We start from the raw sequence: 27,964 nt of genomic DNA, 5'->3' as shown, positions 1-27,964 counted from the left end.
CAGCAGCTTTGGGAATTCTCAGCACAGAGGTGATAAGGGGACTTTCTTTAGTTAAAAACAGAGCAGAGACAAGGAGAGCAGTAACTTTACATTTCCTAGGATAACACCACCTTGGAAGTGCTGAAAACCTGAAGACTCCAAAAAATAACTCTGAAAATAAGCAGCATGAAAAAGCTTGAAGTTTGTTTGGAAAAGTGCCTCCCTAATCTCAGATGAGCACAGTCGACCTTTAACATAGTTAAAAGTCTGAAAATAGATTAGAAAAATTAGCAAACAACAAAAAAAGGAATTTGACTGTATTTATTCTTCCATCTCTGCTAGCTATAACCTTATGTCTCTCTCTTTCCTTTTATGAATAACCTATCTGAGGCCATCTAAAAACCAAGGCCTCTACTTTCTTTCCTCTTATTCTTAACTCTCTCTAGACTTGTTTATAATATCACCATTCAAATGAAATGCAGAAAGACAGAAATATTAAATGCATCCTTTTCAGAACATGATGCAAGAAAAAATGGCTGTTCAAAAATAGACAAAAATTAATTGGAAACTAAATATGAGTGGATTAAACAACAAATCATAGAAATAATCAATAATTTCATCCAAGAGAATGACAATAAGGTGACAACATACCAAAACCTATGGGATGCAGACAAAGCAGTTATTAGAGGCAATTTTACATCTTATGAACAAAATAGACAAGGAAGAAATCAATGAATTGGGCAAGCAACTAAAAAAGAAACAAAAAGAACACAAAAAATCCTCAATTAAATACCAAACAAGAAATCCTGAAAATTAAAGTAGAGGTTAAAAAAATTCAAAGTAAGAAAACTATTGAATTAGTAATAAAAACAGGGTTAGTTTTATGTAAAAATCCAATAATGTAGATAAAGTTTTGGATTAATTTGATAAAAAAAGAAAATCAAATTAACAATATCAAAAAAATGAAAAGGGGAAACTCACCACCAATGAAGAAGGAATTAAAGCAATAACTGAAAGCTATTCTTTGAACATAATGCCAATAAATCCGACAAATTAAGTGAAATGGATGAATATTTACAAACAATATAAATCGCCCAGATTAAATAAGAGGAAATAAAATAACTTATTTCAGAAAAAAAGATAATTTAAGAATTATTGGTCTACCTAAACATGACCAAAAAAAGAGCTTTGACAAATTTTAAAGGAAATATGTCCCAATATCTTAAATCCAGAGGGTAAAATAGAAAGGGGAAAAATCCATTTCTCATCTCCTGAAAGAGATTCCAATTATAAAAGTTCCCAGAAATATTATACCCAAATTCCAAAGCTCCCAAGTCAAGGAGAAAATTTTGTAAGCAGTCAGAAACAAACAATTCAAATAACAAGAAGTCACAAACAGGTTTTTGCAGCTTTCATCTTAAAGTAGTAAAGGGTTTAGATTGATATTACAGTAGGCAAAAGAGCTAGGATTACAATGAAGAATAACCTAACCAGCACATCTGGGTATGATCATTCAGGGGTAAAGATAGATATATAATGAGAGGATTGTCAAATACACCTGATGAAAAGACCAGAACTAAGTAGACTCAAAGGAAGGATAAAAAAGTAAACATGAAACCGTAATCATTAAGAGACTCAATAAAATTAAAATTTTTACATTCCTATATGGGAAGATGATACATGCAACTCCTTTGAATTTTTCAGTTAGAAGGAGTCTACATAGACATAAGCATGAGAGTTAGTTATATTGAAATGATCTCTAAAAGCAAATGAAGGGGTGAGAAAGAGGAATGCATTGAGAGAAGGGTCAGAAGGGAGAGGTAGAACAGAGAAAATTATCTCATATAAAAGATACATGCAAAGGAGAATTTTTATAGTGAAAGGGAAAAATAGGGTTCTCACTGGAACTGATTGGGTATAGAAATGCAACTTATCCAAAAGGAAAAAAAGTAGGAGAAGGGGATCAGTGATTCTTGGAAATATTAAAAGGGGTTGAAAAGAAACAATTGTTCAAACAAAATAAACTTTTAAGGAGGGATAGGATAAAAAAGTGAGAAAAGGATAAACAGAAGAAAAGATGATAGAGAAAAACAGCAATGACTATGGATGTGACTAGAATGGGCTCACTCATAAAAGAAAAGCAGATAACAGAATGAATCAGAAACCAGAATTTAACAAAATGTATACAAGAGACACACTTGAAACAGAAGCACACACCATCTCTCAATCTACCGGTTGCTCCCCTACTGCCTACATCTCTGCTAGCTGTAATCTTTTCTATCAATCTTCCCTTTTGTGGATAATTACCTGAGGCCATCTAAAAACCAGTGCCTCTACTTCCTTTCCACTCTTTTTAAACTCTCTCTAGTCTACTTTCCAATAGCATCATTAAACTGCTCTCCAAAGTGGGCATTTAATTGCCACATCTAATGGCTTTTTCTCAATCCTCATTCTTCTTAACTTTCTAGGCATCCTCTGCATGTTGATCACCCTGTTCTCATTGATTCTTTCTTCCTTTCCTTTAGGTTTTCATGATATTGCTCTCCCTGTCCTCTCTCCCTCCTATCTGTCAGACTCGACTTCTCCTTTTGCTGAAATGTTATCCAAGTCATGTTCACTAACAGGGGGTATTCTCCATGTCTATTCCATCTATTTATTCTCTCCCATTGATTCAATTAGAACCTCTTTCTCTGATCTATTTGTCTTATTCCTACCTTTCTTTTGAGCATCAGTCTCTTTTCTCCAACTTCCTACATTTCTCATACTGGATGACCCATAATAATTTTAAACTTGACATCCAAAATTGAATTCACCCTCTCCCCAACCTCCTTTCTTCTTATCCTGCTGATCACCTAGGATTCCTAGGTGTCATCTTCAACTCTTCTCTCTTAGCCTCCATATCTAATCTTCTCAATTCTGACACTGCCACAACCCTGAGGCAGGCTTTCATTACCTTCCTGCCTGTCTTATTACAATAAGGCTGCTGATGGACCTGCCAATCTCAAGTTTCTTCCCACTACAACCCATTCTCCACTCAGTGGTCAAAGTAATCTTCCTAAATAGAAGATCTTTTATCCTCTCCCCCTCACTACTCCCCCTCATTGCTCCCCCTCATTGTCCTGACTCAATAAACTCCAGTCATTTCCTATCAATCTTCAGGATTCAAATATAAATTCTCTTTTAGGAATTAAAGCCCTTCTTAACCTGCCTCAATCAAGTTTTCCAATTTCTTATACCTTATCTACTCCTCTCTCAGGTAACCAGTAATCCAATAACAATGACATCCTTGCTGCTGCTTAAAGCTGACACTCATCTCCCTACTGACTCTGGACATTTTCACCTGCTGTCCCCCATAATTGGAATTCTCTCACTCTTCATCCTCAAATCAGAAGAGATGATTGGCAAATTGTAGGAGCTATATGAATTCCTATTCTTTTCCCTTTCCTTTTTTTCTCACCACCATCACCTAGCTTCTCTAGTTTCCTTAAAATTTCCAGTTTGTCCCGCATATAGCTTGTTTGCATATAATTGTTGCATATTGTCTCCCCTTTTATAAGACTCTTGGGAGGAGGTCTATCTTTGCTTTCTTTCGTATTCTCAGCACAATACTGGTACTTGCTGATTGATCCAAACAAAACAAAGATGTGACTCCTGAAGGGTCAGAGACTCCTGAAAGGTCTAGAAAAACAGGAGTGGAGTCATTGGAGTGAAGAAAGGAAAACATTGCCTTCACTTTCAAAAAGAAAAGGAAGAATATGGATTCTAGATACAGTAGATCAGTGAATTTGACATTTTGCCCCAGGACAGAGGTATCATTAAGAGAAAGTCACATCAGGGTAACTTTCTGTCCTTTTTTGGCAGATCAGGAAAATACTATAGAAACAGTATACCCAAAACATCTGACAAGTTTTCTTATGTCATTTTTGTGGACACAATGGAAAGATATGTATGAGAGATAGATAAATTTAGAACTGGTTCTACCCAAATATAGTTATTATAGGTTCCAGGGCAATTTGGAATGGGGTCTCCTGCAAAGTGCTTCAGGAACATATATGCCTCTGCCTCTGTACTAGTCAACATTTTTGTTAGTGATTTAGTTGAAGGCATAAATAAATGGCTTGCTTGTCAAATTTGGAGAGGGACAGATTCTAAAAAGTAAAATGATACTGGTGAAAACAATGACCTGCACTGAAACAACTGAATCATCAAGAAGTGCAAATATAGGGGAGCCTAGGTGGCACAGTGGATAGAGCACTGGCCCTGGAGTCAGGAGTACCTGAGTTCAAATCCTGCCTCAGACACTTAATAATTACCTAGCTGTGTGGCCTTGGGCAAGCCACTTAACTCCCTTGCAAAAAAAAAATCTAAAAAACAACAAAAAAAGAAGTGTAAATATAAAATCCTATACTGGGGTTTTTAAAAATCAATTTAACATCTCTAGGATAAGGAAACTTGATAGACAATGGTTCCTACAAAGTGTTAGTAGATGGTTAACATCTATATAAATCAAATCTGTAGAGTGACTACATCCAGAATGAAGATTATAATAGTTCTTCTATGCTCTATGATTGTCAGGATAAATTTAAAGCAGTATAGTCAGTTTGGGGGTACTATATTTTAAAGAAAGATACAGACATAATTGGAATATATCCAAAAGGATGGACAAAGTGATCACAGGGAAAGGTAACATGCCATGTATGGATATCAATTGAAAAGTTTTAGCAGAGGTATGATGGCTGCATTAAAAAAAATGTCATGTTGTGGCTCTCATGTGGAAGGTACATTTAATTTTTTTTTCTTGATTCCCAAGTACAAAAATAGAAACAATGGGATTATTGAAAGGTAGATTTAAATTAGATGTAGGGAAAAACTTCCTAAGAATTAGAAATGTCCAAAAATGGATTGGCCTAGCTAAAGAAGGAGTGAATTTCTCCTCATTAGATGTCTTTCAAGAGGAGAGCTTTACTAAGTTAGGTAAGTTGTGAAGGGATTGATCATGTATGGTTAGACTAGTTGGTCTCTAAAGTTTCTTCCATTTCTTAGAGTCTATACTGTTTGATTTTTTTTTTTATTTGTAAAAGTTCTTTCTCCACTGATGAAAATTATAAATGCATATGGTATGGTAGAAAAGGTATTGAATTTGGAATTAGTTGACAAATTCCAAATCTGCTATTTACACCCGTAAATAGAGCTTGCCCTCTGTGGGCCATACTTTTTCAACTATAAAATGAGAGAGTTAGACCAAATGTTCTCTGAGTCCCTTATAAACTCTCAAAATGAGATTGCATGATCCTAGACTCTTCAAGGGTTGCTGCCGCTGAAAAATTCAGTTTTGTGGCCAGTCCAGGGTCACTTCTCTCCAAACTGAGGTTCACAGGTGGCAGATATACAGATCTGCCAGTTGCATCCTTCAAGCCTCTTCCATTTGAAAAGACCTACTTAAGCTTAGGCTGCATTGATGCAACATTCAAAAACCTCAGGTTAGCTTCATGGCATGGCTGAAGCATGAAAAGATCAAATAACAAAATTACATGTTCTATTAACTAGGCATATAATATGAAACATATCAATCTCTAATAAGTACATACCACATTTTGACATTTTTCCCCACAAGGAATATTTTTATTTTATTACTGTTGATTTAGGGCATTCCTCTGAAAGTTCTACCTAGTAACCAGCTCAAACTGGGGGAACTAACTTTTCAAAATATTGCTATGTTAATATTGAACTTTTAATTTTCCCTACTTCTAGGTGTATTGGCTAAATATTGGGGATACTATGCCAAACTCCGTAGTCAAACATTGTATTTTTATAGATTGATGAAAACCCAAAGACTGATATTAAGATAGGGATTTTGCAAATAATTTTTTTAGCAACTATATGGAATTAAAAACTGTCATAACATTCTAGGTGTGAATGAAAGAGCATATATAGCAGTAAAATCATTATTTCACATGATAGATTTTATCAAAACTTTTGAGGAAATGTATGTACTGGATTGTCTTATGGTGACTAGATAGAATAATGAAATATAAAATAAATCAAAACCAAGTCATTTAGTACAGTATTTTGTACTTGTACTTGTAGGTTGAGGATGATATCAATGCTGCTTGTTACCATTAGAAGTAAAACTACTTATTTTAACTTGGACAGATATTTCAATAATGTTCTATTAGTACAAAAAGATCCTATATGATTCTTAAGAAAATATTAATGTACCTATCTGCAATTACTCTGAAACATTCATGTTTGAAAAGTGACAGGAGAATAGTAAGTGAATCACATTCTTCTGCTTTTATAGTTAACATTCCTTGCCAAATTCTGGAGAGATCTCGAAGATTGAAGATGTAATGAAATTTTGATGGTGTTGGCAGCATTTTTACCTAAAGAAAAAATATATCCAGTGTTCAAAACTAACATTTAATATGATAAAACAAAAACAAAAACAAAACAAAACTCCAAGGATGCAAACTTCTAAGAAAGAATGATCTTCTCTTACATCCTAGTTTAGAGATATGACTGACCAAGATACATAAATTCCATTTTGCCTTAAATTACTCATGTCTAGAAAGGCAATAAATGAGCTATTTGTAAAAAAATTTTCAAACTTTAAAAGTGTCATAAAATTGCTAACTACTATTATTTTTGTTAAAAATAGTAATACTTGGGTAATATGTTGACTAATAGGTAATATGTTTTACGTTTATAAAATTACCTTTATAAAATTAAAAAAAAACAACCAAAAGGATTCCAAATAAAAACTTTTAAAATAAATCCCAAAGAAAATTAATGCAATATTAAGACTATGAGTTATAAACACATAAATACACATCTATAGTTATATCTATTTCAATTCTTGTTCCCTAGAAAGACAATTTCAGAAGCCTAGCTTTTCTTATGCTAAGTTACGAAAGTGGATTTTTAGGAGAATTATAACTGACTATGTTTGTTTTATTTGCTGTTATTATATTTCTTTCTTTTTGTGTGTTACACTGGATGGACTGAATTTTTTCTTCAGTACCTCCCCTCCTTTATGGAAAATTCATAGAAATTTGGGCAGTTTAAAGAATTCACTCCCTTTTCTTTAACCTATTGATTAAGACAGGAAATGGAGGGAGCTTAACAAATTTTAAGTAACTACTGATAAAGAAGAAACTGTTTTCTCTGGTCTGATATGAATAGTTGTGCAGACCTTGTAATGTTTTTAAAGCATCCTTTTTCTTTTCCTAAAATTCTTAACTTTTCTTAACCTCTCTAGATCTCTTATCTCAGGAGGACAGACTATAAATATATCATCTGTGGACCTATGACACATACATATCAATCATCTACAAATAATATCATATTGCACTTTTAAGTGGATAAATAAATTACATGTATCTTATCTTTCCATCTGTAAGCTGTTCTGGCTCATTGGTGCAGTGGCAGGCAAGAACCCTGAATATTCTTGCAACATATGCTCTATGTCCTTGTGCATAGACAGAGATATATTTGTAGTTTAAGATATATGACTTGAATCGCAATGGACTACTTTAATTCATTTTAACCGAACCTTTGTTAGAAAACACAAGTATCTGTACTGACATGAGTTTAGTATTTGAGTTGGAGTTCACAAGAGCTTGAGAACTGGCAGGTTATCTTTAGTTCTGGGTAGAATATATGAGATAATATTATTTGCTAAAATGAAGTAATATAAATGTTAATAAATCCAGGTTTAAATGTAAATCATTGGTATAAGGTTTTGTTTAGTTTTGCAGGGGAAATAAAGCTAGGAACTCATATTATCTTAAGTATCTTCTAAATGAGAAATTGTTTGGCTATGTAACCAATTTTATTTTACTGGATCATGGGTTGCATTTTAAGTACCAAATTTGAAGTCTTTAAAGGCGCAATTTCATTAAGTTCAGAATCAATGGAATTAAAATATAATTGGTTGAAAAATGGACTTGACATAACCTTGATTGGAAATATTATCTTCTTATGAAAATATATTTGGGAAAATTATTTGGGAATAAAGTAAGCGATCAATGACATGTTGATTTCTGCATGTGAAATTCTTATGAACAGAACAAAAGGGACATGCCTCTGCAAAAATGGTAGATTTTGATACTCTGTGCTGGTTTGGGGATACTCTCACCATCGAATGAAGAATTGTAACATATTTAATGAAATAACTATTATGATTGTATCCAGAGAATTAAATAGGTTCATTAGAAATGTTTTAAGTTGGATGAATTATAGTCTTGCTATTATGCTTAGATTTGGAAAAGTTGGCATGTTTATTCCATGACATATGGAAATAATTTTTCAGCAATGTTGAAAGGTATATAATTCTAGACATCATAAAGTCAATTGCCTTTGCATAATTTTAACATAATCTTGTTTGTCTTTGTTTGAAATGTTTCCATAAGTCATCCAGTAAAAGTTTCCTTGGGTCTGTATTGCTTAGACTTATTGATGGTGTTTGAGTAACTGGGGCTTTGTCCTATACACCTATAAAAGACATAAAATATTTCTAATTATTTAACTGTATAGAGATCTTGTTTGTATGTATTTCAGTATTTCATGCTGTATCAAAGTAAAGGCATTTCACCTGTAGATTTTGAAGGAATCATTCAATCCCAATAACTGATCCCTGAGTTTGAAATCAAGAAGTTATACACCCATGGTATTTAATGTCTCCCTACAAAGAGGAAAATTAGACTGAATGGTTAGGTGACATATTTTGATCTATTCAACTCTTCTGTACCTTAGTCCATTGCCATAGTATTCTGCCAGCTGAAACTAATTTTATTATCATTTCACTTATTTCAGGCTTGAAATGTCTACAAGCATCAAAGTAGCCACATCCAATTACTCCTGAAAAGAGAAGAAATTAAGGACAAAAAAACTTTACCATAAAAAAAATCATTGTACATATTTACATATCTATTCTAGTAGCAGCAACTGAGGTAATTTAACTTAGGAATCAAATAAAACTTAAATAGTACTATAACTCTGAGCTATGAGAAGAAGATAAATCCAGTTTGGTATTTTTTTAACCCCCTGCTAGAATACCCTTTATTTAAAATCATTAGAATTTTTTGATGAACTTTGTGACTTCAGGCCCCAAAATCTACCTACTATGCTACTTAGCTTACCCTATACTGACTATTTCACCATAATAAATACTACTGTCTAAAAGCTAATTAAGCCTGATTGATTATTATCATTGATAATCATTGGGGATAGGACATCATGGAGTTTCATGAGCTAGAGTATTAGGAACATTACACACCCCCCCAAATTTTTCAAACTCAAATGGTAGAGGTAGCAGTTGTTTTCTGTTTGCTAGTGAAAATGGGGTTAGGGAAAGCTCTAGATAGATCGTGTTATATAAACAATTTGAAAGAGAAAAAAACCATACCAAATATTTTGTCTATTGATGTATTTGATGGCAATGTGCAGTTAAACACAGAAAACTGCCTTTTCAAACGTTGTGGAATATCATTTCTACCCCCTCCTGGATGTATCATTGCGGCTATTATCTGCACATCGACAATTGTAGTGAAGTCTCCAGGTTTATCCAAGCTGTACATGCCTTGCATTTCCATCATCTGTCTTACAATTTCATTTGTTACCTGAAAATATATAGAATCATATATAGAATCAATTTTTAATATTCCATTCCATAACAATTAATTAATTTATCCTCAAAAGGATTCAAAAAGAAAAGAGAAACAAAACATGACTTCTAGGAAATAAGGAGTCTCCCAGAGGGACCCAAAGTACACAAGTATAATATAGGGAAAAGTTACCAGTAAGAGAACAGCTAACCAAGGAGATTTGGGATATTTCAACAGATAAGGTGGCTTCTGAATTTTAGAGGAAAACAATCATGCTGAGAAATAGAAGAGGAGGGAATATGTTTCAAGCATGTAGAACAGGTTGTGGAGATGTGTTAGTGGAGGGCCAAATTTGGTAAATGGGTATAAGTACAGTTTGGTTGAAACACGTTTCTACAGGAGAATAGTGTGGAATAAGTATCGATTTGGCATGGCCTTAAATGCCAGGCTAAAGAGGTGATTGGACCTCTAGAGTATGCTGACATTTGTATGGAGGACTGTGGAAGGGGAAAAACTAGAAGCAGGGAGGTCAGTTAGAAAGCTATTACAATAGTTTTAGTGAAAGATGAGATGGGTCTTGAATAATTCCAAAGTTCATACAATTGACATAGAAAAGTATGCATTCATTAAAGGGTTCACACACAAGAGAAAAAACCCCCAAAATGTTCAGTGAATATATCTTGGCTCAAACTGACAAAGTTTGGGACTTCTGAGATAGAAAGACAGTGGGGGGGGTGAATGAATGAATAGTGCTAAGGACTAGAATGGAAGGTAGTACGCTAGAAAGTCAATGAAATGAAGCAGGTTACTGTAGTGTAATTGTAAGATGTTGTCATAGTAAAAGTATTTCTACTTTGTGGGTTATTTTGATCTAGAATCAAAAATAAACATCCATGGTGGGATTGTGTATACAATTTAATATTTGAAGTATACCTGGTCTCCCCATTCATTAATTATTGGCATGTTAATATCATCAATAAATACAGTCATTTTTCTTCCTCCTGGTGGTCCATATGTGCTTCCCATTCGCTTCTCCACATAGCTTTCAACTGTTCTCTAAAAAAAAAGAAAATGATTTGTTTTAGGATGTTTTTATTGATTTATGTAAAAAATAATAGTATCATTGTTCATATATTACTTTAGGTTAATGAAATTAGTAAATGTAGAATACACATACACATATTCCAAGAAAAATGCATGGGATTAAACTGAAAAGAGTTTCCCTGTACCCCAGGACTTAAAAATGTGTTTATTATTTTGGGGCAATCATGATGTATACCTATTGAATATAAAATGGAAACAGTTATAAAAACTCTTAATTACTCTATTAATGCAATTATTACAATAAACATTTTAAACATTTATAACCATACCAAAATATGAAAAACCTGTACCAACAATAAGGGTTTTACCTGAAACATCATTGGTTCTGTGGCAGACGAAAAATTTAGAGATTTAGATAAATGTACTTCAGGATTAAACTTTTTCATATAGGCTTTAATCATGACAGTTTTTGCTGTTCCTTGTTCTCCTATGAGTAAAACTGCCTGTAATCAGAGTGAGGGATGAAGAAATTTGAAAATTTTGCATTTACTAGAATTCTTTGATGGGCTCAGGAACTCTCTTCCTACCAAGATAATACTCCTTTCAATTACCTTTCAGTTACATTACCTTTTTTTTAAAAAAAAGATTTAGTATCTTATTTTTTCCCAGTTACATATAAAAATAATTTTTAACATTTATTTTTAAAACCTTGAGTTCCAAATTTTCTCCTTCCCTCCCTATACCCCCTCACTGAGAAGACTTGCAGTTCGATATAGACCCTATATGTGAGTCTTGGAAAACATTTACATAATAAGGTATATTATAAAAGAACATATAGATCAAAAAATCAAGGAAAAATAAAATAAAAAGTATGTTTCAATCTGTATTCAGATACTCTCGGTTCTTTGTCTAGGGATGGGTAGCATTTTCCATCATAAGTTCTTCAGAGTTGTCTCGGAACAATATATCACTGAGAGAATAGCAAAGTCATTCACAGCTGACACTCTGTCCACAAAATATTTCATTTCTCATCATGAAGAGAAATAACATCAGTTAATTTTAGTTTTTTCAGGTTTTCTGAGAATATTCTGCTCATCACAAGATGATATTTCATCATAATCACATTTCACAATTTATTCAGTCATTTCCCAATTGATGGGCATCTCCTCAATTTCCAGTCCTTTGCCACCAGAAAAAAAATAATATATACATACATACATACATACGTACATATAAATGTATATTTCAGTCTTTTTCTTGTTTTGCTTTTTATCTCTTTTGAGATACAGACACACACACATGCACATGCGTGCGTGCGTGTGTGCATGTGTGTGTGTGTGTATTAGGTCTTTTTCTTTTTTTCTTTTTTATCTCTTTTAAGACACAGACCTGGTCCTGGTGTTGCTAAGTGAAAGAGTATGCATAGTTTCATAGCCCTTTGGGTATGGTTCCAAATTGGTCTCCAGAAAGGTTGAATCAGTTCACAATTTCAACAATGTATTAATGCCTCATTTTCCCCCATATCTCGTCTGATCAAAACTAGTTTCAATAATACTAATGTTTCTATATAATCCACAGGGAAAAAAGTTCTTTGGAGTCTTCAATAAGGTTTAAGAATGTGAAGGGTTACTTTTAGGCTGGAATCAAGATGGTAGCATAAAGCTAACTTGCTCCCAGAGCTCTTACCAACACAAATCTAAATGAAACCTTTGCAGAGATATTAAAATTACAGATCCCACCAAAAAAAAGACAAGTTCCAAAGAAGTTTTCAATAGTAGACATCATGGAGGTCTCTTTGGGTGAAAAGAGGAAGCAAAGTCCAACTAGGTGGGAGAGCAGAAAACCAGTGGGAGGCTTTTAGCCACAGTGCAGTCCAGATCTAGTCCTGAAAGTTTGGCAAGAGGTCCTGGCAGCAGAGAAAGTGCCAACCCCAAACAAAGTCTGAACCCTGGGAACACTGGACAAAAGATAGGACTGGGTTAGGAACAAACCACTGAATAGGCAGAACCTGGACACAAAGGAGAAAACACACTTTTACTAGGCAAGGCCTGGACTGTTAGGCAACATCTTGGCCAATGACAAACCGGGGAATCAGACCCCAGTCCCAGCATAAAAAGCTTGGATCTATACTCTCTAAATCCCAGGAACAGAACTCAAACAATGAAGACAAACATAAAAGCTAAAAGAGTGCTAATCATAGTAAGCTACTATGTAAATAAAGATGATAACAATGCACTTCAGAAGAAGAAAGCAGTAAAAAATTACCTCTAGGAAAAGTAAAAAGCGTCTATGAATTGGACTCAAATCCAAAAGCTCATGGAAGAGTTTAAAAAAGAATTTAAAAACCAAAAAAGAGAGGAAAATGAAAAATGGAAAAAAGAGTCATTCAGGAAAATTATGAAAAATTGGTGAAAGAAATCAACTCCTTTAAAAATAAAAATAACTAACTGGAAAAGCAATGCAACTCAGCAGAGCAAAATTTTTTTAAAAAATGAAAAACAAAATTGAGATGAAGAAAATAAAATCCTAAAAATTAGAAATGGACAAATAGAAACCAATGAATCTATGAGACTACAAGATTGCATCAAAGTAAAATAACTGAAAAAAATTGAAGAAAACGTAAAGTACTTTTAAAGAAAAACAAACCACCTGGAAAATTGATCCAGCAGAGAGAGTTTACTAATTACTGGACTACCAGAAAACCTAGATCAAAACAAGAATCTGGAAAACATCTTTCAAGAAATTGTCAAGGGAAGCTGTTCAAATCTGCTAGAGCAAGAAGACAAAATAGTCATTCAAAGAATACACAGAACTCCTCCTGAGAGGGCTGTCATGGTCAAATTCCAGAATTTTCAAATAAAGGAGAAAGTACTGAAAGCAACAAAAAAGAAACAATTTAAATACAAAGGAAGCACAATCAGGACTTACCAATTTAAACATTAAAGGAGGAGGATCTAGAATACCATATAGTGGAGGGCAAAAGACCTTGGATTATAATAAAGAATTTACTACCCTGCACAATTCAGTATATTCTGTCAGGAGAAAAGATGGATGTTCAACAAGATAGAGGACTTTCAAAATTTCCTAATAAAAACACCAGAACTGAACAGAGAATTCAGTCTCCAAATACAAGATTCATAAGATGCATAAAAAGGTAAACTAGAAAGAAAACAAAACAAATGTTGGTCAAGAACATCAAATTGTATACAGCCTTATAGGGAAGAAATACTATTTGTAATGCCTGAGAATTGTATTTCTCTTAGAACAGTTAAAGAGTTGAATATATTTGAAGAGATTGGATTAGAAGATATGGGTATGGTTAGTTCTTGTCTTTCCACTGAACAAGGTGATATCATCTATGTTTGAGACTAAAAATCCAGATGAAAAGTTGGGGTATTTACTCTAAACAAGTGAATCAAACAAAAATCATAGAAATAATCATTAATTGCATCCAAGAAAATGATAACAATGAGATATCACACCTAAATTTATGGGATGTAGTCAAGACAGTTTTTAGGGAAAATTTTCTATCTCTAAATGCTTATATAAATAAAATAGAGAAAGAGGAGAACAATGAATTGGGTATGAACTAAAAAAGCTAGAAAAAGAACAAATTCTGAAAATCAAGGAAAAAAATAATAAAACTGAAAGCAAGAAAACCATTGACCTAAAAAAATAAAACTAAGAATTGATTTTATGAAAAAACCAATAAAATAGTTAAATCTTTGTTTAATCTGATTTTTTTTAGGTTTTTGCAAGGCAAATGGTGTTAAGTGGCTTGCCCAAGGCCACACAATTAGGTAATGATTAAGTGCTTGAGACAGGATTTGAACCCAGGTACTCCTGACTCCAGGGCTGGTGCTTTATCCACTGCACCACCTAGCCACCCCTGTTTAATCTGATTTTGAAAAAGAAAGAGGATAGATAACCAGATTACCAGTATCAAAAATGAAAAGAGTGAACTAACCACCAATGAAGAGGATAGTAAAAAGATAATTCAGAGCTATTTTGCCAAACTGAATGCCAATAAATTTGATAACCTGAGTGAAATGGATGAATATTTACAAAAGTACATCCTGCCCAGATTAACAGAAGAGGAAATAAAATGCTCAAATAACCCCATTTCAGAAAAAGGAATAGAAGAAACCATCAATAAAATCTCAAAGATAAAGACAAATTTACAAGTGAATTCTACCAAACATTCAAGGAACAATTAATTCCTATTCTACAAAAACTATTTAAAAAATAGGAGTTCTGCCAGATTCCTATTTTGAAACCAATATGGTTCTGATATCTATACCAGAAAAACCCAAAACAGACAAAGAAAATTTTAGACCAATCTCTCTAATGAACATTGATGCAAAAATCTTAAATAAAATGTTAGCAAAGAGATTACTGCAAGTTATTACTAGGATAATACACTATAATCAAATAGGATTTATACCAGGTAGGCAGGGATTGTTCAATATTAGGGAAGCACTCAGCATAATTGAACATATCAGTAACAAAAACAAGAAAAATCATAGTAGATAAACCACTATACCACCTAGCCACTCCAAGTTTCCCCTTAATTCTTCATACAGAAAATGACTAATCTGTAAAAATGTTAAACATAAATATGCATGTTCAATATTTACCTGATTGCTAGTTGCTGAAGAGAGGGGAGTAGGGAAGGGAGAAAGGAAGGAAATCATGTAACTTAAAAATATGCATATGTATGTGGATGAATGTTGAAAAAACTTTCATGACATGTAATTAGAAAAATAAAATAAAATATCAATAAAAAAGAATGTGAAGAGTTCCTGAAATCCAAAAGTTTAAGAACTACTTATTTAAATCATTGCATTTTTAGTGTAATTAGTAGAGGTTTCATGAGTAGGTTTCTCTGCCAAGTCTTTTTTCTTCCTAAATAATAAATATGACAGCCCTTTCATGGACAATCTTTCAGTATGAAAATGAGAATTTCTAGTTCACTACAAGAGTCCCCAGATTCTTCCCAACCTTTTTTATTGATGTATTCCATGATAATAAATGACATTTATATAATTCTTTAAAATTCACAAATCATTTTACATGTATATATTATATACATATATATATATTCTTACTGCCTTTGGGATGACCTTTTTAGGATAAAGATTTAGTGGTGAAAAGGTTGGTCAATAGTCAATTTATTTAGAATATAACACACACACAAACATATATATGAAAAGGTAATCGTGTGAGATATGAATGAAAAGGTAGTTTTGGATTAGCTTGTGGAGATCCTTGAATATGAGCATCACAAATTTTGGTATTTGTATTAATTCACTTTATATTTATGCTAATCTAGAAACTGATGTCTTCATTCCTTGCAATCTGAACAGTTCCTAGCATGCATCAAATATTTAAAAATATCTCTTGAATACCACTATGGGGTCCATACCCTGAAGAGATTATGAAAAAGGGTAAAACATATCACTTGTACAGAAATATTCATAGCAGTTCTGTTTGTAGTGGCAAAGAATAGGAAATTGAGTGAATATACATCAATTGATGAATGGCTTAATAAACTGTGGTATATGTATGTGATGGAACACTATTGTTCTATTAGAAACCAGGAGGGATAGGAATTCAGGGAAGCCTGGAAGGATTTGCATGAACTGATGGTGAGTAAGAGGAGCAGAACCAGAAGAACACTGAGCACCCTAACAGCAACACGGGAGTGATGATCAACCTTAATGGACATGCTCATTCCAGCAGGGCAACAGTCAGGCAAAATTTCAGGGTATCTGTGATGAAGAATGCTGTCTGTATCCTGAGAAAGAATTGTGGAGTTTGAACAAAGACCAAAGCCTATTACCTTCAATTTTTAAAAAATGTTATCTTATTCTGTAATTTTGCTATATCTCATACTTTATGTTTCTTCCTTCAGGATATGATTTCTCTCTCATTACATTCTTCAACTTAGATCAATGCATACCATGTGGGGGGGTGGGGGGAAAGAAGGAGAAAATTTATGAAATTCAAATAAATAATCTTTCAAAATAAATAAATAAATACATAAATAAATAAAACTATGTCAACTTAAATATGAAGAACATTGTTTCATTTTTTTCTACTTGTATCTCCAGCGACTCACATCAACCTGGCACCAGTAAACCCCTAATAGATGATTGATTCATTAACCCAAGTATGCATTTGTGTAGGTATTCATACATGAGGCTATAAATGTGTTTGTGTGAATTCATTTATGTAGGTAAATGTTTTCTGTGAGTACCTGTATTTAGAAATGTACATAGGCTTCAACCTGAGTTTTCCCCCTCTCTTTAGAAGGGTCAGAGATATCCATAAGCTTGCAGTTAACTACAAAAACACATATAGACTTACCTTGTTTTGTTTTGCTATTGTCTCTATCAAAAAATTGCTTCTAACATTATCAACGTTTGGAACCAAAATTGATGAGTATTCTGGAACGTGGTCAGTTGGATAAATATATGGTTCAACCTTTTTGTTCCAGTGCTCCCAGTCACCTATAAAAATGTAGATAGTTTTGGCTTTAAAACCATAATTATGGCAGGTAAATTGGAACAAAAGTAGCAAATTAAAACACTTGTCAAAATAAGCATAATTATAAGAAAAATCACATTGTTTCATTAGATTTTAAACTCTTAAAAGTCAAGTTTTAATCATCTTTTTATCTCAATAACCATCTAAAACAACATAGAAGACATTAAATGTTTTGAATGAATAGTAATTACTTAAAAGTGATTGTTGATTGAATTAATTTAAAAAATGTTTGTGAAGAAATCTTCATATGAAATCCTAACCTAAGGTAAGGAAATAAACATCTAAATATCTGAAGGTAATGTTTTATTCATACTACAGACTGAGAAATGGAAACTACTGACCATTATAAATATAAATCACAAATATAAATAAGAACATGCAAAGTTTCATTTGTTATTTTTAATTCTTGGGGAAATTTAATGTTTTCAAATGCTTAAGAAATTATTGTTATTGATAACTTACCATAATCAGTAACAAAAAACTCATACATTGTTTGATTACTTTCTTCAGGAATAATTGGCAAATCTATTTTACTTTGATGATTCCTCAGAAAGACTTCAAGCTTTTCTCTGTTATCTAACTCCAGAAGGGACCCCAAACTCCACATAAGACCAAACACAAATAATTTTTGGATATGTTCATTAGAAGAAATACCACCTTCTTCCTTGGAAGGAATCAATCCTTCCAAAAGATTGAGTGACTAAAAAAAAAAGAGAATAAAGAAAGTAGATATTAGGTATTTTTATCACAACTAATATTGTAGCAGCAGAATTGCAAAGGGGGGCCACAATTTAAGAAAATTAAAATGATAAGCTTAATAATTATTAACAAAAACAAATGTGAAACAATGAGTAAAATCTTATATAAAATCTATAGCATATAAAAGGAAAGCCATATTTTAACAAATATGCAAGAAATGATTCTGTTTTCTGTCCTTTTTCATGTTTGTCTGAATTTCTGCTGTTTTTAACTATATTTTCTTTCTTTATTCAAAGAAAATAAATTCTAAAAAATTTGAAGTTCTAAAAATCATATTAATTTTCAGTATTTCATATTTTATCAGCTATGAAATGTGTTAAGGTTTATGCCATGATGATAATATATATATATGTTCAAAAATCCTTAGTTTTTTAAACAAAAATTTCTGAAAATCATCTCTCTACATGCTAAGCCATAAGCTGATAGATGTGTTCCAAGTCAATGCTAAAATTTAGTCTAAATTCAATTAATTTTTATTTTATCTATCTTTTTTCTTTCTCATATCTTTAATGTATTCTTATTATGTTCAAGGGATCATACTAGGTATTAGGAATATAAAGATAAATATGAAACATTCCCTAATATTATATATATATATATATATATATATATAGATGAATATAATTCAAGATAATATGAGGAAAAAAGAGATCATTAGCAACTGGATGTATCAAAGATGCTTTCACAGATCACCTTAGGTTAGTCTTGAAAGCAATGAAGGACTCTGACAAAGGGATATTTGGATTTCTTTCATTCCTACTATGGAGTGCTTGAGCATGGAATGTGGAGTGTTGAGAATGGAGGTGGAAGAGGAGATGCCAACTTTGTCTAGAAGACAGAATGCATGCAAAAAATTCTAAAAATGAGATTGGTTGGATTGAAATTGTTGAGTGGGTTAAATTCCAGTTTACATTTTACTCTCTAAGAATAGGAAACTTTGGGAGTTTTAAAGAGGGGAGTGGCATGGTTAACACCTTTGCCTTAAAAAATTATCTTGGCAGTTATGTAGAACACGAATTGGAAATGGAAAAAACAGGAAGTAGAAAGCCCAATTAATAAGCTATTATTATAGTTATTGTTGTAGTTTAATTAATAGGATATGAAGGCAGGTTTTCTTTCAAACCTATGTCCTGTGACTCAAAGTCAAAACTTGAGGGACAGCAGTGACAATCAGTCCTTCCTTACCATTTCTTCCCACTGCCTTTATTCTCATTCATTATCGCATTACTTTTTCCTAGGCTTAGTCTTGGAATAGGTCTCTAAGAAAACAGTGTATTCAGCTCCCCAAATCATATTAATTTTCCTGATGCAAGAGATATCATGAAGGTTGAATCAAGAGGACCTAATATTTAACTGGTTATATGGAGAGAGAGAGAGAGAGAGAGAGAGAGAGAGAGAGAGAGAGAGAGAGAGAGAGAGAGAGAGAGAGAAGTCTAGGATGACTCCCAGGATACATGCCTAGATGACTGGGAAAATGACAGTGTTCACATAGGAATAAATGTTAAATTCTGTTTTAGATATGTTGAGTTTGATATGCCAAGGGTATATGCAGGTAGAGTTTTCTATTGATAAATGAACATATCACTAAAGTTCAGGAAAGAAAAAAAGGATCAGATAGAGGGAGTATTCTTCCTATATTCTACCATAAAGAAGATTAATTAGACAAAGAGGAGGAATGCCAGGAGAGAAAAATGTTATATTAGCCAAAAGAGAAAAGGAAAGGATATCTAGTAGGGAAGGCTTCAGAAAACTTAAGGATAAAAAAATGAAAAAAAATTGGTCATCACAAGATTATAAATTCAAAGATGAATAGATTAGACTATATAGATTCATAGATGTCAGCAACTTCAATCCCCATCCAGGTTACAGATGAAGAAACAAGCACAGGGAGATTGAGTGACTTGATCAAGGTGACACAGAATATAAATGGCAAAGCTAGGATTCATACTTAGGATCTATGCTGTCATATGATTTTCCCATTGCATCATGAAGTTAAGATGCCATTGCCAACCTTTGAGAAAGACATTTCAGCAGAGCAGTAGGAAAGAAACCCATTTCCCAGGGGTTGAGAAGTGAATGAATAGTAACAATTCTAGACTACTCTTCCTATGATCTCTGACTTTTAACTCATCTTTCCAGTCAATCAGGCACCAAATTCTGCCAATACCACTTCTTTTTTTTTTTAGTTTTTGCAAGGCAATGGGGTTAAGTGACTTGCCCAAGGCCACATGGCTAGGTAATTATTAAGTGTCTGGGGCCGGATTTGAACTCAGGTACTCCTGACTCCAAGGCCAGTGCTCTATCCACTACGCCACCTAGCCACCCTACTACTCCACCTAGCCGCCCCACTATGCCACCTAGCCGCCCCAATACCACTTCTTTAATAACTACTATACCTTCTTCCTTCCCCTTCCTTCCCACTGCAGCCATACTCCTATTCAAGTTCTCCCTACAAGAGCCTTGTATTAGGCCCCTAGGCTTCTAGTATTTTCAGCTCTCCAAATCCTCTGTCAGATTTTTCCTAAAGCACAGGTTTAATGTCACTTCACTACTCAAGAACCTCCAGGTCTGCTACTTGATAAAGCATAAGTTTCTCCTTAATGACTTCAACACAGCTTTCTAGATTTGTCTCACAATACTCCCTATTCTTCTGGTTAAACATCTCCTTCCTGTCTTTTTCATGTACTTCCCTATGTCTGAAATGTTCTCTTACCATTTTATCCTATTGATATCTTACTCATCCTTCAAGAATCAAAACAAATGTTACATTGTCAATAAACTCTTATAAGACTATAATGAATTTCATAACATTTGATAGTCCTCTTATGTACTGGTTACATCTTAATTTATAATACATTTTCATAAGTGAATGTTTTTTCTTTCCTGACTAAAATGAAATTCCTTGAGGCCAGGGATCATATTATCTTTGAGTCACCTCCAGTTTCTTGTACAATGTACTAAACATATCAACCTCATAAAGATTTATTAAAGGTTAACTGTACTGAAAAAGTCATATGACCATAGATTTAGAGCCAGAAAGGGTGTTGAAAGGCATCTAGTCAGCCATCCTCATTTTATGAATGAGAAAGCCTCTCCACATGGAAGATTATGTGACCTGCTCAAGGTTGCACAAGTAATAAGTATCAAAGGGGAGTCTTGAACATGGGTCCTCTAATTTAAGAGTCAGTATTAGTCTCTTTATATTGAGAACAACTGTATCACAATTATGCCATTCATTTCCTGAGTGGTTTAGAATTACATTTTACTTTTATATACAATGGATAAGTAAACTCAAATTTTGTCATTCAAGTCTTCCTTACCATGGAATTCTTAACAGCTGTAAACTACTTTTTGCTTTCTCATAAAGTATTGGTTTTTAACTCCCCCTTTGCACCCCCTTTGCATCTATTTTCAGTTAAGTAAGTTTGACAGGGAGTATACCTCAAATTTCCTTTACTTTGCTCTCTTTATATTTGTTCTTCATGTTTTTATTTATATATAAGGACTTATCTTTTATTTAGAATAATTTCTTGAAAATAGAAATTGTTTTCATTCATCTAATTTATAGTCCCAGTACCTATCCCAAACCTAATACCTAAAAGAAAATCAATGAATAATTGTTGATTGAATAATTTCGATTTTCAATGAGAGCTGAAAGCAGGATATAGCAAATAGTGATCAAATGATGACTAGACTTAGGCGTTTTAAGGAACCTTAGAGATCTTCTATCAAGGTTATCATTTTATAGAAAAGAAAACTGAAGCCCTGTAAGGAGAAATGTTTTCCTCAAACTCCCAGCCAGATAGAAAATAACAGAGCTGCAAGTGAACTCAGCTCTTCTGACTCCAAATCCACTAAATTTTCTATTACAGTGCACTTTTTCTTCACTATACCTTGTTACTGTTAGTGAATATGATCCTGTTTTTTCTCTTTATAGCATATGATTTTAAAAAATCATATTAAAATATTTCTATTCTCAATCTTCATGGGCTGTAAAATGTTTAATTTGCTAAAGATTGAAGTAATAAATTATGAAAAATGATCCTGCAACCTAAATAACCCAAGTATCCATAAATGTTCTACCTGTGTAATATAGTTACACTCTAAGAGTTGCATTTTTGGAGTAAGATTTAGGCTCATATATGTATATGCATCTTCAAACACTTTGTCATACATTTCAAGTAATGTAGTAGCTTCCTGTGGACTGCGCTTTTTTAGCCATGCCTATAAGAGAGAAATTAAAGATGTTTATTGAGAAAAACCATATCTTCCCACCTCAAACCCCAAGAACACTTTAATATGTTATCCATACCTGTAATATTGGCCTCCAAGAAAGAGCAGAACTACTGATGTAGACCATACCCATCCTAGATACAGTAGCAGGAGAAGCATTCTCAATGTTGTGTACTTCAAATAAGAGTTTACAACTAGGAGCCATGGGAATTCGATCCCCATTGGCTAATGTGAGAGTTTTATTGTCATCCAACACAGAATTTAAGTTTTCAATCCAAATGGCATCAACAGGCCCATCTAAAACCAGGAAGATATTTTCTCCTATAAATAAAGTAGAAAATATTGTTTTTCTAATACTCCAGTGAAGTATGCATTGGATACTTGGTCTATACTATTAATGAATTGGTAGAAAAATGAATGCAGAGTTTTCAAATCACAATACTAAGGTTAATATGGGGCAGCTAGGTGATATAATGGAGAAAGTCACTTAGAACCAGAAAGATCTGAGCTCTAATTTGACTTCAAACATTTATTAGCTATATGACCTTGGGCATAACCCTTATTGTCTCATCTCCTCAACTACAAAATGGGGACACCCTAAAGAAAACTCCATGGACATGTAGAGTCAGACATAACTAAATAACTGAACAAGAACAAGGCTAGTATACCCTTTTTAGCTTTCAAGGTTTTTCTCCATAAGGTGGAAAAAATCCCATCTGTCCAGTCATTAGTTGCTGTGTCCAGTCTGCCAAACATTTGAGGAGCTGTAATAGCTTTTGGATTCATGCGCATCTCTTTGTGAGGACGTCCACACTCTGTCATTGCCTTCATCAGAATTGTTATAACAGCTGTTTTTCCAGAACCACTGGGTCCAAGGGTCATCAATCCATGACGTACTAGAGATGTCTCATATAACTAACAGATTAAACAATAAATTGAAGGAAAAATATCTTAATCATTTGTCACAAAATATAGGGGTGTTTTTAACTCAGGTAAAAATAATCACTAGGGTTATTGGGTCATGTCTAATTTTTTAAATTGAAGTCTTTATTTCAGGAGTTCCACTACTAAAAGTTTAATTATTTCTATAGAATTTTAAAGCTTTTCAACAACCTTGTGAAGTGTTATTATATATTCATCTTATAGATAAAAAATATGAGCTCAGAGTGACTTGCCCAGGATTACTACTGTTTATGGAGTTATGGTCTGTATGTGGAGCATTGCAACATTCCTTTGCTTTATGGCAGTGAAGCTAACAAAATGCAAGCTGAAGTTTAAAAATCGTATGTAAATCTTTTTTTCCCTGTTAAGAAACCATAAGTATGGCAATTGACAACTAGTGTTGGGAGTCTCCATTCAATTCAGAGGATATTTGCCTCTCACCTTATCCATAGTTGTATTAGTATTTATTTATTTTTTAGGATTTTTTGCAAGGCAATGGAGTTAAGTGGCTCACCCAAGGCCGCACAGCTAGGTAATTAAGTGCCTGAGGCTGGACTTGAACTCAGGTCCTCCTGACTCCAGGGCAGGTGCTCTATTTACTGTGCCACCTAGTCACCCCTGTATTAGTATTTCTAAACTGAGATCTAGCATTTATCAAATAGCAACATGAGTTTCAGGTAGATTTTCACATTTTTAGACATAAATCCAAATTTCTATGCTCACAGTAGGCTCAAAATTTCTTACCTGTACAAGTTTAAGATTCCAGGGAGGGTGATTAATTAATCCTTCTTCTTCTACTTGATTACTTATTGCATATTGCAAATCTGTATAGGTACTGCTATCTAGTTGTAACCCTGGAAACAGGTCGTTGATTAAACTGAGGAAAAGGGGTTCATCTTCATCAACCTAAAAAAAACAATGAATTAAAATAAATTCATTAAATAAGTATTTAGTGAACAACTAATAAGGGCATATTATCACCTCCCTACTAAGTCACTGTTCTCCTAAAAGATTTCCCTATAATCAGTGTCCCAGAACTCAGGGTGCTTTTTTAAAGTTTTTAATAGCTAAATTCTACATTTCTGCAAACAAAACTTCTGGGACAAATATACAGCAGTTAAAAAAAGATATATAACAATTAACAGCAGTGCTAAATGGGTTTTAAATAAGTAAATTAATTACAATAAGAGGACAAAATGAAAATACTCATTTATTTCTGTCACCATTTTAAGTATGTTGAGCATAACAACTTCCTATTGTGCTAAACAAAGTCCTATTCTTCCAGAGGTAACTTGGATATCTCTAAATCCCCTAAACTTATCTAATTCTTTAAAGGTATAGCTATCATCTCATTATCACAAAACAATTTACATTATATCTCTGCTCTTATTCTCACATAATATCACCACAATAAAATCAAATTAGGTATTTTCTTCAACCTTATCAAAAAATTTTCAAGTAATTCAAACCTTAATTTTAATTTTGTCTTTTTCAATTAGGCAGAATGGGTCAAAGGAAGTTATTTTCATTTCTCATCTCCATTATAATTCAGAGTTTTTGCCAATTTCTTTATTGGTCTTTTTTTTTTTTACAGTAGAGAAAAGTTCAAATGGGGGTCACAAAAAATCAGACAGCTGAAATGACTAAACTTCACAATAGTACTATATTTGTCTTCTACAGGACATCTCTTCAGGTGCACTTTTTCCATCTTTAGATTTTTTTCCTCCAATTTCTCTTCCAGTGGCAGAAAGTAGTTATACTGTTAGCTGTTTGAATCTTGGGTGACCTCTGATTCCAAGATAAAAATTAAGCCTAAAAAGTCTTCCTAGTAATTCATTTAAGTCAAGTATTAAATATCTCCTATCATCTTTATAATAAAGAGGAAGCTATATAGGACCTGCAGTGGAACTCAAGAGTTACTTATATATTTGAAAGAAAATATACCAACATATCAAACCTAAATGAGAGAGTGATTATGTGACCTTAGCTACAGCAAAGCAAACAATCCTCCTTAATACTCTTAAGACTGCTTGACCTGAGAGTCCACCCATTTGCCAGGAAAGGGGAAGAATGAAGTTGTCTGATGATGCTACAGATAACACTTGGTTTCAATATATCACAGATAAGCATATGAAATTAAATGGGAATTTGGAGGAAATGTTGAGACAGTTGCAGACAACACATGAATGCCAGGAGATGACCAAGCAAAAGGTTAGAAACTCAGAAGTCCATTAAATATGTGTATAGTGTTGTATACAACCAAGATAGTTTATCTTTTGCTACTATAATAATTTAACATTTTTTATCTGGTATGAAGGGAGGGCCAAAAAATTTTACAAGAATTTTCTACATCATAGTGGCACCTTTCCCCAACAACTGTGAAATGGAAGGGATAACTGTAATTCCCTTTTCAAGAAGTAGATAGATAGAGTAGTGGATAAAAATGCTGCCCTGAAGTCAGAAGGTCCAAGTTCAAATCCAACCTCAGACACAAGTCATGTAACTCTGGACAGTTAATTGTTGCCTGACTCAGTTTCCTTATCTGTAAAATGTAATAATATTTATAAAGTACTTAGCCTGGTTTTACATATTTCCCTCCTTTCTTCTTTTTCTTTCCTCTCCCTCTTCATTGTTTCCTTTCTTTTTCCTTCCTATTGTCCTTCAACAACCAGCAGGTCTATAGGATCTTCCACTGGCATAGCATTTCCCATAACATAGATAAGTTCTGAGCAGTATGCTCTCAGGCACTCAAACTGAAAAAGATCTGACTTGCCCTGTGTCATTTTCTAACTGTATTACTGACATTTTCCTGATGGATTAATAGCCTAACTCACTGCAAAATGGTAGCATTCAATCTGAACACCATTGTGAAAACAGAAAAGAAGTCAAAGAAGAAAAATTCTTACCAACTTAGAAAGGTTCATATCTCTTAGACCTCTCATAACAGTGCTTAGCTCACTGTCATCTGGTCTGGCTCTTTTTTGAGCCCCAAGAGTCCGCAACACTGAAAGGATATTTCTTAGACCAAAGTCATAGTGAACCTAAAAATAAAAACGCAGAAAGAGAGATTATCTAATTGCATTTCCATAAATCCAAGTTCCCTAATTTTATGGAGTTAATGATTCTGGAATGACTGGAATGGCACAGTATCCAATTTAGCACAATTTTTTTCTTTCACTTAGACCAAAAGGGTTCTCTCAGCCTGGAAGAAAAGGAAATAAACAAAGGAAAATTTGAGACTTCTGAAAAATTCTTAAGTTCCATATACACGTTCTTGACCATATTTGAAATTTGTCATGCAGGATATCAAGGCAGTTTTAATACTGGGATAAATAACATGCTTAAATAATCATTTTAAAAGACTTAAAAAATTCAATTTCAAATACTTTTAAATAGAGAAGACTACTAGGCAAGCAGTAAATCAGCAAATAAAAAGGGTAAATTAAAATCACCTTCAATTGTTTGGAAAAATATATTCACAAAATTACCTGTTTAGTAAGCTGCTCCTCACAAAGTTTGTAAAGAACATAGAATTTCTGAGCTAAGATGACATTTTCAAGAAACCCACAGCTCGCAAGCTTCACTCTCATAATTATCTGAAATTCAATTTATTGAGTTTCATTAATTTTGCTAAATAAAATAGTTAACATTCATATAGTTCTTGCTATGTGTCAAACACTGTGATAAGTACTTTTAACTAATATTATCTTATTTAATTCCTCATGACAACCCTGAAAGATGGGTGTTATTATCATCTTCATAAAGAAACTGAGGCAGGCAGCACTTAGGTGACTTGGCAACATCACACAGCTAGTAAGTGTCTGAGACTAGATTTGAATTCAGGTGATCCTGATTCCATGCCCAAATCTCTACCTACTACATCATCTCACTACCTATGAAATAAATAATATGATAGCTTAACTATAAAAATGGTAATCATGACTGAATGGAGTACTTTAAGGTTTTTCAAAGCATATTCTATAACTATCTCCTTTTGTTCTCATGAGGATCAGATAAGACAAGTGACTGGCCCCTGATCACATATCTCCTCTTAGAGACACAATTATAACAGGTTTCTTCTGATTCCTAGTCCAAGAAAATATATCATCTTCTGGTTTTAAAAAAGTTTTATAGTTGAATGTCATTATTCTATCACAGTCATTTCCCCCTAATCTTCCCTCGCCTTATCAATTAAAAGAAAAACACTAGCAAAGTCAACCAATACAGTGACCAACTGATAATGGCTTCATATCTGTATAGATGTTTCATATCTGTAGTCTCTAAGTCTCAAAGAAGAAGAGGAAGAAAAATTTGATTATTAGACCTCTAAAATCAGGATTGTTCAACTAAAATTTGTTGGAATCTCATGCATCTTAAATAAAAATGAATACCTGTCTATCGGGAACCATCATAGCTACTGTCCGAAACTGAATTTTTAAGTTTTCTGGTAACTCTTGGCGTCCAGCATATCCAGGGTTCTAAAAGGAAAATATTACTTACATTACTTCATAACATCTACTTTAGTTTTTTTGGTTCAATAAACACAATATTTATTATGTATTATCAGTAAATATAATGTGTATTAAATGCTTAATTCAGCTATGAAATTAGTTTTTTTCCCTTCAAATCTAGATTAATTGATAAAAAGTGTTCTGATCTCACAAAATTTGCATGAGTCATCCATATAATTTAAGAATGCCACTCAATTCCCTCTAACAATGACTAATCTGACTATGTTAAGAAAACCATAGGTACATGGGTATAGGAAATAACATCAAGCTGTATCTACACTGACAAAGTACAGTGGAGTGCTGAGGAAATTATTTGGATTTTCTGGTTTCCAAACCCACGGT

At 33.2% G+C, this 27,964-nt stretch overlaps 1 protein-coding gene across 1 annotated transcript in view; it reads right to left on the bottom strand.

Annotated features, from left to right (window-relative positions):
- LOC141489202 (dynein axonemal heavy chain 8-like) overlaps nucleotides 1–27,964 on the bottom strand; it is a 395,310-nt gene that overhangs the window by 135,515 nt on the left and 231,831 nt on the right. The window contains 14 exon segments of the mRNA XM_074189981.1: nucleotides 6,199–6,362; nucleotides 8,729–8,838; nucleotides 9,386–9,599; nucleotides 10,518–10,640; nucleotides 10,997–11,131; nucleotides 16,998–17,140; nucleotides 17,640–17,877; nucleotides 22,020–22,160; nucleotides 22,249–22,490; nucleotides 22,838–23,084; nucleotides 23,856–24,017; nucleotides 26,018–26,152; nucleotides 26,600–26,707; nucleotides 27,503–27,589. Of these exon segments, the coding sequence (XP_074046082.1) occupies nucleotides 6,199–6,362; nucleotides 8,729–8,838; nucleotides 9,386–9,599; nucleotides 10,518–10,640; nucleotides 10,997–11,131; nucleotides 16,998–17,140; nucleotides 17,640–17,877; nucleotides 22,020–22,160; nucleotides 22,249–22,490; nucleotides 22,838–23,084; nucleotides 23,856–24,017; nucleotides 26,018–26,152; nucleotides 26,600–26,707; nucleotides 27,503–27,589 (2,249 nt within the window).

Source organism: Macrotis lagotis, chromosome 5, assembly GCF_037893015.1.
Source record: "Macrotis lagotis isolate mMagLag1 chromosome 5, bilby.v1.9.chrom.fasta, whole genome shotgun sequence".
NCBI classification, from domain to species: domain Eukaryota; kingdom Metazoa; phylum Chordata; class Mammalia; order Peramelemorphia; family Peramelidae; genus Macrotis; species Macrotis lagotis.
This window is presented reverse-complemented; position numbering and strand designations above follow the sequence as displayed.